At 52.4% G+C, this 11,364-nt stretch overlaps 1 protein-coding gene across 5 annotated transcripts in view; it reads left to right on the top strand.

The window, feature by feature from the left end:
* Window positions 1-11,130, top strand: part of GRB7 (growth factor receptor bound protein 7) — a 55,043-nt gene extending 43,913 nt beyond the window's left edge. For 4 of the 5 annotated variants that reach the window (XM_025202881.1, XM_025202880.1, XM_025202883.1 and 1 more), the window contains 8 exons: window positions 347-457; window positions 1,131-1,229; window positions 1,386-1,466; window positions 3,893-4,009; window positions 5,595-5,655; window positions 6,790-6,877; window positions 7,968-8,061; window positions 8,442-11,130. In XM_025202881.1, coding sequence (XP_025058666.1) covers window positions 347-457; window positions 1,131-1,229; window positions 1,386-1,466; window positions 3,893-4,009; window positions 5,595-5,655; window positions 6,790-6,877; window positions 7,968-8,061; window positions 8,442-8,588 — 798 coding nt within the window. In that variant the 3' untranslated portion in view covers window positions 8,589-11,130. The remainder of the gene's footprint in view (window positions 1-346; window positions 458-1,130; window positions 1,230-1,385; window positions 1,467-3,892; window positions 4,010-5,594; window positions 5,656-6,789; window positions 6,878-7,967; window positions 8,062-8,441) is intronic. The other variant, XM_025202882.1, reaches the window with a different exon arrangement.
* Window positions 11,131-11,364: the final 234 nt, after the last annotated feature.

The raw sequence follows: 11,364 nt of genomic DNA, 5'->3' as shown, positions 1-11,364 counted from the left end.
TAGGGCTTGGTCTGCAGGCCCTTAACCATACGAGTGGCCCTTCTCTGGACCCTCTCCAGGTTATCCACATCCCTCTTGAAGTTCAGCGCCCAAAAGTGTACGCAGTACTCCAACTGCGGTCTGACCAGTGCCCGATAGAGGGGAAGTATCACCTCCTTGGACCTATTCGTCATGCATCTGCTGATGCACGATAAAGTGCCATTGGCTTTTCTGATGGCTTCGTCACACTGCCGACTCATGTTCATCTTGGAGTCCACTAGGACTCCAAGATCCCTTTCCACTTCCGTGCCACCCAGCAGGTCATTTCCTAGGCTTCTTATGTTCATATTCTTATGTTCTTCCCCAGGACCCCCGGCACCTACAGTATTTCGCTGACCTCAATGAGTCCAACATCTACTACATTACCCAAGGCAAGAAGTACTATGGCACACCCACTGAATACAGCTTCTGCATCAAGGTGAGGGGCCCAAAACAACTGCCCCCTGAGGGACCTCAGCTGGGCATGAGTCAGCCCCTGATTATGCAGGGCTAGATTCATCCTAGGTTTAAACCCAGCAGGAGTCAGTTGGGTTACACCAGAGTGAGATTTGGTCCAGGCTTCAGAGACCTTTAAGACACTTTCAAGGTGGAAGGGACTAGAGAACTGCAGGAGTGGCATCTAGTGGTCAGATCAAAGAAGGGCTGAGAGTCAGGATGCCTGAGTCCCAGTGCCAGGGATCAGGCAAGTGTAGCCTAGAGATAAGGCAGATGAGCCTGGGATGTAGGATGGTTGGGAGTCTCTGTCCAGCTTGCATCTAGTCCAGGCCTGAACTCTTCATGATTTAGGAAGCAGGCTGGCTTTCTGGGGTGAGGCCAGGATGCTGGACTCCTGGGTTCCATTCCTAGTTGTCAGAGGCAGAAGGTCTAGAAATCAGGATTTCTAGGGGAGCAAGTCCTCATGGTTAAATCAAGAAGCTGGGGTTCAGGACTCCTGGGTTCTTCTCCCAGCAGTCCCCCTTGGGGCTGCTGACTATAGAATGGGTCTAGGGCTATCAGGAAGGCTTGTTAGTGGGCAGAAAGGGCCATGCTGCCCTCTCCTTGCCAGCATTGGGGACGGCACCATGCATTGTTGCTGTTGCTTTGCCCTGCAGCCGTACAAGGTGCGCAGTGGCACAAAGGGCCTGAAGCTGTTCTGCAGTGAGGAGGAGCAGAGCCGCACCTGCTGGATGGCTGCCTTCCGTCTCTTCAAGGTATGTGCTCCCCCAGCCCTGCCCCTTTATCTGCTGAGCTATCAGCACCAACAGTGACACCTGTTGGTGGACCTGGGGCTAATGCTGCTATTGAGCCCTTTGCACCAGTTGTGGTTCTTTCTCTGCTGATGCTAATAAATGCTGTCTCCTTCCCAGTATGGTGTGCAGCTCTACAGGAACTACCAGCAATCCCAGTCTAGGCACAGCCAGCTGGCGTGGATCGGCACCACACCCCTGGTAAGTACCTTGCCCTAACATATCTATGAGGGTGGCTTGGGGTTCCCTTAGCAGCATCTCCACAGGACATTATTTTTAATAGCAGCCTCTTGCCTTGTCTCAGCAGGTTAAATGTTGCATTGTTCTAGGCTGACCCCCTTCCACATTCCCCATAGAAAGGGTATAGCCCAGGTTGGAATAGGGTCTGTGTGGACATATGCAAGCTGCTTACTGCCCCCATCACTCTAGGCTGGGGGTTTCCCTGGGCCAACCCCTCAGCATCTTCCTTTAGCACAGTGGAAAGTGTGCCTCCTCCCACTAGGGGCATGGGGTGAGGACAAATGGTCCAATATTAAAGTTGTAGCCTGGAACTTGAGGGCCTCACATTCAACTCCCTGCCCTGTCCCTGACATCCTGAGCAAATTACTTATAGCTTCCCTTTTTGGGACCTGTGGAAGAAATATGCATCTGGCAACCCACTCCTGGGTTCCACCAAGTTCCTTGTTCTCTGCAATTTCTCTAGCACAGTGATTCTCAACTAGGATACCTTAAGATCCTTTCAAGGGTGTCACAGGGTGTCATGCAATGTTACCACCATTAGGTGTGAAAACATGATGCACCAAATAAACCTAGAGAAATCGAATGGAAATGCATAGTTGTGGTCCTTTCGAGCTCTTTGCAACAGAAAACCCCCCTGGTCTATGATTTTTCTGTGGTCAAATAAAAAGTGAAAACTAAGAGCTGGCATTTTCCCAGGGTATCAGGAGTCTATCCAGGGATGCCTCAAGTCTAAAAAAGTTGAGAACCACTGCTCTAGCACTATCAACACCAGTGTTAACATTGGGCACAACATGAGAGTGCCTAGAAGCACTATGAAAACCTCCCAGGCAGAGCCAAGCAAAACACAAAAGGTTTTCCTTCTTCCTTGGAGAAGGCACCCTTGGAGCATCTGGCCTCGGTGTGCACTTGGGAGCCCAGCCCCTAGGGAGAATGGACAACTATACTACAACTCCCACAGGGCAGTATTTCTAAATAGAAATACTTTGCCATGGAGCAGTCAGGTTTTCACAAATTCCCAGGTATAAGGAGATGCTTTTCATGAAAAAAAAATCCTTTATTGGAAACATCAGTTTCCCAACCCCACTGTCAATGGAAAGTCTTTGACCAGAACTTCATCCAAGCTAACCCAACACATTTCAACCAGTGGGAGCTCCTAGTACCCACTCTCCGGCAGGGTGCCTTCCATGCTTGTACAAGCAGAACCAAAGCCAGGATGGTCACAGACATCCTGTGCCTGGTATAGCCTCTGGGGAAGACCATGATGAAGCCATGTACTAGGGTGGCACAGCCTGAGAAGGGAAAGCAAAATTGAATAGGGAAATAAAATCCTGTCTCTTTGTGAGGGTCTCCAAGCCAACTCCACCCAACACCAGCCAGAATGATTTTTGGTGTAGGGAGCAGGCTGGCCTTCTCCATTTCTCCTTGGGCATCATGTTGGGCAAGTAGCAGATGGCTAAGGTCACAAGGCCCTCATGGGCAAGGGGCTGAGCATATAACCAGAAAGCTAAAGTCTCTGGAGCCCTGGTTATGCTAGAGTCTGTAGTTACCCATCTCCTACTGCAGCCAGCAGAGCTGCTAGTCTTCTCCACCCCTGTCCTTCCATAATTATACAGAGCCAGAGCACAGGACAGGGAGCTCTCTGGCTCTGCCCAAGGCAAGTTGCTTCCAGGCCCAGAGTACCTCACAGCCTCTTCAGCACCAGATAGACCCTTAAAGGGTGTACAGAGGAATGCACATCAAGTTCTCTCTATAAGGGCCACCTAATAGCATCGCCATGTTGGGGGTGGCCCTTCTGGCTCAGCCTGAGATCAGTGAATGTCAAAGCAGTGCAGGCAGAACGAGCAGGAGAGGCCCCATCTCAAGCTGGGCTTAAATGGTGTCAGCTTAAAGGACCCAGTCCATTCCCTGCTTTTAGGAGGGCTGCTCTTCCAGCTGGGGCTCAGATAGTGGGTCCTGAGCTCTTTGGAAATCTGTCCCCTGGATTCACTGGACAGCATCAACCCAGAGTAGCATCTGCCTGGGACTGAGAAACCAGAAGACGGTTTTGCGGAGCAGAAAGAAGTAGCCAACACAGCCAGCTGGTCAAGAGACATGCCCTTTAGCACAGCCAGGGACCTGGGGCTATGGTGGGACTTCCTGAGGGAGCTTGAGGCTGCCCTGAACAGATCCAGCTCAACAGTGGGTGCCAGCCTGATGCAGCACTTCCCTACGGAGTATGACTCAGTACTGGCTTAAACAGCTGCCTCTCTAAGCTGCTTGCAAAGCAGTGACCTACAGAGCTGCAGACCCACACCTTTGGCCCTAAGCCCCCTTCCTCCTGCATACTGCTCCCCCTTGGCACTCAATCACCTGGGCTTCTCCATGCAGCTGTTGTTTCTGTCCCATAGAGGAGCGTGTCCGATAACACCCTGGTGGCCATGGACTTCTCAGGGTGCACAGGCCGGGTGATTGAAAACCCCAACGAGGCCCTGACTGCAGCCCTGGAGGAGGCCCAGGCATGGAGGGTGAGTCTGTGCTTCTGTGCAGAGCTGGAAGTCAGGAGCTCGGGGAAGTGAGCTCTGGCTGGAGCAAGACCTGTATGCCCCATCCAACCTCCTGCCACAAGGCTGGTTTGCTTGCTGGTCTGCAGAGTTCAGCCTGAGCTGTGATGCAAGCTGGAGATCAATCTTTCATTCAGGAAAGGAAAGCCAGCCTCACACCCTGACCCTTAAAGCCCCTTGCTAGAGGAGCACAGCACACTACCAGGACAATGTCAAAAGGCTAGGGCTAAGGCTCCCCAGCTGGTCTCTGTTTCCTCCATCCAGAACACAAGAATAAATACTCTTATCTCCAACTTCCTCTTCCTTATATACTGCTCCCAGCCATGTGATAGGCTAGATCACTTAACCCTTTCCAGGCTGCTGCTTAGCCTGCTGCCTCCCAGGTCTTTTTAAACCGCTTGAGTTAAACAGAACCCTGGAGCTGTGAGGCAACCATGGTGAACAGCCACACATTCACATTCATCCTCAGTCAGGGCTAAACCTGGAGATGGCCTCAACAGCTGCAGATGCATGGTTCTAGGTGGTCCTCATTCACCAACATCTAAGCTGAAACTCACTGGCTGGCTGGGTTGGAGAGCAGCCCAGGCTCCCTCCATAGAAAGCACTGGAGGACAAAATGAGGATTTGAAAATGAAATGCCATCATTTTGATTTTCCTGGTGTGAAGTGGGGGAAGTTTATCACAATCAAGCCTTTCCCATAGGGAGAACTAGTAAGATTGGGATTCTTTAGCTCCCGTCCTTGTAAATGTATGTAGTCAAGGAGGAAGAGCAGCTCGCAGGGGCAAATCCAGGAGTGCATCAGTGGGATCCCTCCCCTGGCTGTTCCATGTGAGCACTCAATGTGGGGTCTGCTCCCCTGCTTTCATGTGGGGAGCCCAGGGGGTGAGCACTGCCACAGCCACTTGTACCCCTTTGCCCTGCTGCTGAATTCAGCAGTTAGGAGGAAAAGGGAAGATCATACAGCAGCAGTGTTCATCCCCTGAGCCCCAGAGCTGTGCCAAAGCAGGGGCTCCCACTAGCCCCTGCTCTGATCAGTTGGTGAGTTCAGAGCTCACTGCTCATGCTGAGCTGGAGCAGGAGCCCACGTTGATGGGGCAGTGAGCTCAGAACTCACTGTGCACTCATGGCATACCTGAAGTGGCTGGGGAAGGCTGCAATCCCCTTGCCTGGTTCCTGGGTCTGCTACAACCAGCTCAGGGTGGCTGCTGGGCCTGTGAGCTATTCTGAGCTCCAGCCAGTGCCTTCAGATGTGGCTCCCTTGGTGCAGCTCCATCTGCATCCAGCTGAATCCCCAAGGAGCTTAAAGGACAGGGAAGCCTTGCCAGCATAATAGGGCTGCAGTAGAGGTGAGTGCAGCTGCTCTGTGAACCTCCCACTCCTGTAGGCCTTGCTCCAGTTGTCTCCAGCTTTGCTCTGTCTTCACTACCAGGTCTGACTATCACTATCAGCCTTACTTCTTGTTTTACTTGCCATTAAAAGAGCACAGAGCTAAGACCTAATAATAATGAAACCCCAGTAATACCCAGTCCTTCCTTTTGCATGCCACAGAAGAAGACAAGTCACCGCTACAGCCTCCCAACACCCTGCCAGAGCTCCCCACTCAGCACAGGTAAGTTGAGACCCCCCACACCCCTTACTCCGCACTGCCCATACTCCGCACTGGGGCAAACAAAGTGGAGGCAGCCTGAATCAGGGCCCTTCCTGCCTTCAGGTCTGATGAGCTTCGATAGTCACACAACCAAGTGTGCCCCAAGGGATATTTCCCCACCTTGGGTTATCAGGGAATTTCAGAGCTGGATCAAAGCCATCCCTGCTCCTGACTCTTCCATTGCTGCCAGCTAGAGAATGCACTATTGAAAGTGTGTCAAATTCACCACCTGAATTCACTGCAGGGCTCCTTGTGGGCCAGATCTGGCCTAGGGCATGCGGTGGCTCTGGCTCTAGCTCCGGCTTAGGGCATGTGGCAGCAGCAGGGCTGGTGCCAGGAGAAGTAAAGTAAACATGATAGTGGCAACAGGCCAAGTGGCTGCAGAGCAACTGGGGGTTGTATCAACCCTTGCTGCCCTCCTGCCACTGATTGCTGTGTCCACCAGTGCCCAAGGGCCTCAGATGCTAGGGCAGACCATGCCCCCCTGGCCATGCCCCACAACTCCATGACCCATCAGTAGCCTGGCAGGTCGACTAGAGCAGCTCCATGGGCCACATCCAGTCTACAGAGTCTGTTTGACACCCCTGTTCTAGTGGCCGAGGCCCTGGCTTGGGACTCAGGAAAGCTAAATTCCCTTCCTGTTTATGCCACAAATTCCCTGCATGACCCTGGACAAGTCTGTTCATCTGTCTGTGCCTGGATTTTCCCTCTCACCATTTGTTTTGCTTACTGAGACTCTGCTCTCTGAGGCAGGCACTTTCTTTTCCTGTGTGGTGTGTGGAGCCCAAGCACAGCTGGGGCTCTGATCTCAGTGCCTGCAGATAGACCAGGTTCTCATTTACTTGTTTGTACTGCAAGGATGCCGAGGGGCCCCAGTCATGAACCAGAACCCACTGCACCAGGCAGTGTACAAACACAAAACCAAAGGACAGTTCCTGCCCCACAGAGCTTACTTATCATCTCAGTAAGTACACTTAAAGACACATGACACTTTTAAGTCTGCCAACCCCCAGTGAGACATCTTTCTGAGGGAAGGATTTATGAGAGAGACAAATAAAAAGCATTTCCCCCCACTAACACTTCCTTTGTTCCCAGCCATCCATCGAACCCAGCCATGGTTTCACGGGCGGATTTCAAGAGAGGACTCACAGCGATTGATCATCCAGCAGGGACTAGTGGACGGGTACGGGAACTCCAACTGCTCTCTGTTAACCCAGAGTGAAAGTTAACTCAAAGGACTTGCTGCTACAGGATGTTAGTGAACACAAGGGCTTAACAAGAATGCCAAAGAAACTAGCTCATTTGTGCCAACATCTATAGTTTTAGTCTCTATCTATTTGGTATGAAAGCCCCAGTTCTGAGATTCAAATGATGATGTAGAGCAGTGATTCTCACTCAGGGTGCTGGGGCACCCTGGGATGCCACCAAATCCTTTGAAAGATGCTGGGAGATGTGAGGAGGTAAGTAACATGTGAGGAGATAAGCAGATAAAACCCTGCCTGGCCAGCCCTCCACCCCTATTGCCCTTTGCAAAGAGGTAAGCACTGCACTATATATACATTGGTTTTTTTAAATTGGGTTCCACTCAATTCACAAAAGTTATGGAGGGGTGCCTTGAGTCCAATGAGGGGTGCCTTGAGTCCAAAAAAGGTTGAGAACCACTGATGTCAAGAAATCTGTTGCTTTTTAAATAAAACGAGATTGTAGCCTTTGTAGTCATTGATAAAAATTGCCACACATGACCCCAGAAAGCTTGAAAACCAGAAGGCCGACATCAACCCTCCCCACAAGCAACTTAAGAAATGGTCTTGAGACCTTTAAGCCCATCCCGTAATATTTTTGAGAATGTTACTCTTGTTTTTTGAACAGCTGGCACTTGCAGTACTAGATAATATAAGCTCTGGCAGCTGTGTTAGGGAGGATACAATGAGGAGGACATCCACTCTTTATGCTTCTGGGAACCCACCAGTGTTGGTTGTCAGGAGGAAATCCCCACTTCTTGGTGGAGGGTTGTGCTGTTAAGCAGAATTTCATGCCTTCTGGTTTTCCGTTGCAGGCCCCTGGCAGAGATGAGACCTCTGCCAGGACTCACTGCACCCTGTAGCCCTGACAGGAGCTTTAGCTGCTTTCAGCAGTGTCCCAGGTGTGGCTGTACTGTTTTCAGCTGAGCTTACCTGCAAGCTTGAATGCTTCTCAGGGCACCCCTGGTGGGCAGCAGATGGTGGGTGGGCAGGGGCAGCATGTGGGTGACATCCCTTCCTTGTGTCTTCCAGGGTGTTCTTGGTTCGAGACAGTCAGCGGAACCCCAAGGGGTTCGTCCTGTCGTTGTGTCATCTGCAGAAAGTCAAGCACTATCTCATCCTGCCAGTGAGTGCCCCTTCCCCCTCTCCACAGATGCTCTGACCTGCAGGCACAGGGGCAGGGGAATCAGTTCTGGGGGGACTTCCAGCCAGTCCCAGCAGGGGATGTTGTAGGAAGCAGGGCAGACCACTGACCATGGGAAGTTCGCTGCTGCTCCTGTCCCAGCCTGCTCCTGTCCCAGCCTGCCTGTCCCAGCAGGGGGCGGTGTTGCAAGCAGGGCAGGAGCCCTGGTGGTGGGAAGCTCCTGACGTCCTGCAGACCTCCATAAGCCAGAGGTAGCCCCAGGAAAGATCCCAGCCATGTGGATACCACCTCTGGCCAGCATAGGCAGTGAGCAGAGCCCCCATGTAACAAGGGCCTGATACCTGCCCCCTGTTTCTCTGCAGAGCGAGGAAGAGGGGAGACTTTACTTCACCATGGATGATGGGCAGACGCGCTTCACCGACCTCATCCAGCTGGTGGAGTTCCACCAAATCAACCGGGGCATCCTGCCCTGCAAGCTCAGACACTACTGCACCTGTGTAGCCTTGTGACAGGCCCAGTGGGCAGCGAGCCTCCTGGCTGGGCCTCCATGAGCCACAGCCAACAGGCAGTGAGCAGGATCTCTGGACTTGAGCTCCAGGATCAACTCCAATTGTGTGACCATGCTCTGCTCTGCCTGGGCCAAGCCCATGGCACCAGGCAGGGGGAGGACTGGGCTTGGGCCCTGTAACCCACAGGGTGTAGCCAGTACCAGGAGAAAGTCCCAGTAAGGTAAGCGCCAGGACGGCACCTCTGGGATGGACAAGCTCTGAGGAGCCTGAACATGAGGCGGGGAATCACAGTTCAGGAAGAGGTGCCTTGTCCAGGGCTTCCAGGAGACTGAGGCCTCAGCTCAGGGTGGTAGTGGGGGCTTATGCTCCTCTCTCTGCCCCATAATCTTCTGCTATGGTATCCTTCCACCTGTACCCCACTGCCCCTTTAATTCTGTTCCACCCTATATCTCTCTACTCTCATATCTCTCTGTCTCTTCAGTCCTCCCCCCAACTTCTGTCACCCTGGTATCCCTGCCCCCTGCATCCTTCTGCACCTGTAATGTTCTACCCTGGCCCACCTCTGCCCCTTGGTTCCTCCACCCTTGTAAGCCTCCCCTACCTCCCACTCTGTATCCCTCCCTCTCCATCACCCTGCATCTCCCCACTCCATATCCTTCCACCTTGTCTTCCTCCCTCCACCACCAAAGCCCTCTGGCCAGTATCCTTCCACTCCTGTAACCCTCCTCACTAGTATCTCTCTGTTCCTGTCTTTCCCTTCAATTCTTGGCCTTTTGGCTAAGATGAAGTGACAACTTAATTATACACATGCATGCTACTTTTATCATGCATCTTTCCCCTCCCTGTATCACTCCATATCTCTATCCTACCTTTCTTTCCCCTGTATCTTTTCCAGCCTAATCTTCCCCACCCCATGTTCCTCCCCGCAAGCCACTGTATAGCTTTGGTTCCTAGAGTTTCCCCCTCTCTGCCAGCTTCTCAGTGCTCATCATTGTATTTTTTGCTGTTGAGCCTGAGCAGGGTGTCTCTCCTTTTCCTGCGGGGCACTGAGGGCTGGTCCTGTTCAGTGTCCCTACTGCCTCCCTTCTGACAAGCCCGTGGCTGAATGCTGGGCTTTGCACCCTTCCTGCTGGGCGGCAGCAGCCCCAGAGATTGGTTCTTTGGTACTGGGAGGTCTCCCCCACTCATGCACTTTCTCTCTGGGGCTGGGGCTCTTCTAGCCAATGCTCCCCAGGGGCCTTCTGGGTTGGCTCTGCAGGTCTCACTTCCTTTTCTCATAGTGGGGCTAGGGTGACTCAACCTCACCAATGAGACATAAACCAACAGCTTTCATTGGTATCTGAGTCAAGGTCCTTCCATGCACTGAGCTCCCCCTCCAGTGGTACCACCATTTCTCGACCATGGGGTGCTGTAGCTGGCGGCATGGACCCTCCGTGGCTGGTGCAGAGCTCACTCCCATGTTCCTGGGATGGGCTCCTGCCCCAGAGGCAGTATTCAGGGCTGGCTGGGAACAGGGGATAGTAATGCACCAAGCCAGTACTGCACCAGCACCAGAGGTGCCCATGGTGTGCCAGCACTGACGGCAGACAACATTCAGGCTGGTGCTGGCATGTCTGATGTTGCTCACAGGCCTCTGGGAGGAAGGCTTGCAGAGGAGTGAGCTGGAAGCTGCTGCCAGCCAAGTAGCTGGGCCTTGCTTAAAGACTGGGGAAAGAAGGTCTGGTCCGCCTGCCTTGGATGTGGATGTTGGAAGGAACTTGGGACTGAGTGTCATGGACAGCCCCAAAGGAGGTGAGGAGCTTTGATGGGGAAAGCTGGCCTTGCCCTGCCCCTCCCATCTCCCCAAGGCTTTCCCTTCTTGGGCATCTCTGCAGCATCTCTTCAGGCTGCCACACCTTGGGAATGGGTTTGTGCACAGGCCTGGAAAGTCACTTGTTGCCATCATCCTGGGATTGGGGTGCCAACTGCCCTGCTGGGGTGCTTGCAAGGAGCTGCATCCAAGCACAAGCATTTAACTCCACCCAGCAGAGACCCATACCCTTCCAAATCCAGCCTTATCTGGGGTGTCCCTAGCCTCCAAGGCACTAAAGGACCATGTGGGGCAGAGAGAAGGGAGACATCTGTGACCCGTTCTTCCCCTAGAAGTGCTGGCTGGCCCACACAGAGAGGCCGAGACACCACACAGCCTCAGCTAACAGAGCTGGGCTTGTAATTCAAGCAGTAAATTCCTATGTGAGGATCCTGGGTTCAACTTACTCAGGACCGGTGGTACCAGAACCCCTCAGGGGATGGGTGAGTTGGACCCTGGCTTTGCCAAGAGGGTATTGTATATATAAGAGAGGCCAGTCAAACTGTGATGTGTTTTATACAAGTGAGAATAAATGTTATTTTTTCATATCCTTGCTTTTGTTTTGTACAAAAAAAAGAAGGAAAAATAAAACAACCTTCCCCCAGATTAGCACTGATCCTTGTATGCAGACAGAGCTCTCTATTTATATCTGCTCCCAAATCAAGTCACAGCAAATAAAGCTCATGTATTTCACACCTGGCTACTCTGCTTTTCTTGCTGAGGTGGGGGAGGGAGGAGAGATGGGAGGAGGCTGGTTGGGTTTCCAGTCTCCATTTAGCACGGAGTGGAAAACCTTGGTCTCTGTGTGGTGTATAATACTCATCAGAACACAGGAGAGGTTCCATGCAGCAGTCAGCTAGTAAAGGGTTAAGGCTAAAGGTAGGCTGTCAGGCAAAAGAGGTCTTTTCAGGAGCTAGGACTCATAGG

This window comes from Alligator sinensis, unplaced genomic scaffold, assembly GCF_000455745.1.
Source record: "Alligator sinensis unplaced genomic scaffold, ASM45574v1 scaffold886_1, whole genome shotgun sequence".
NCBI lineage: Eukaryota > Metazoa > Chordata > Crocodylia > Alligatoridae > Alligator > Alligator sinensis.
Note: the sequence above shows the minus strand (reverse complement) of the source record. Positions and strands in the feature narration are given on the sequence as shown.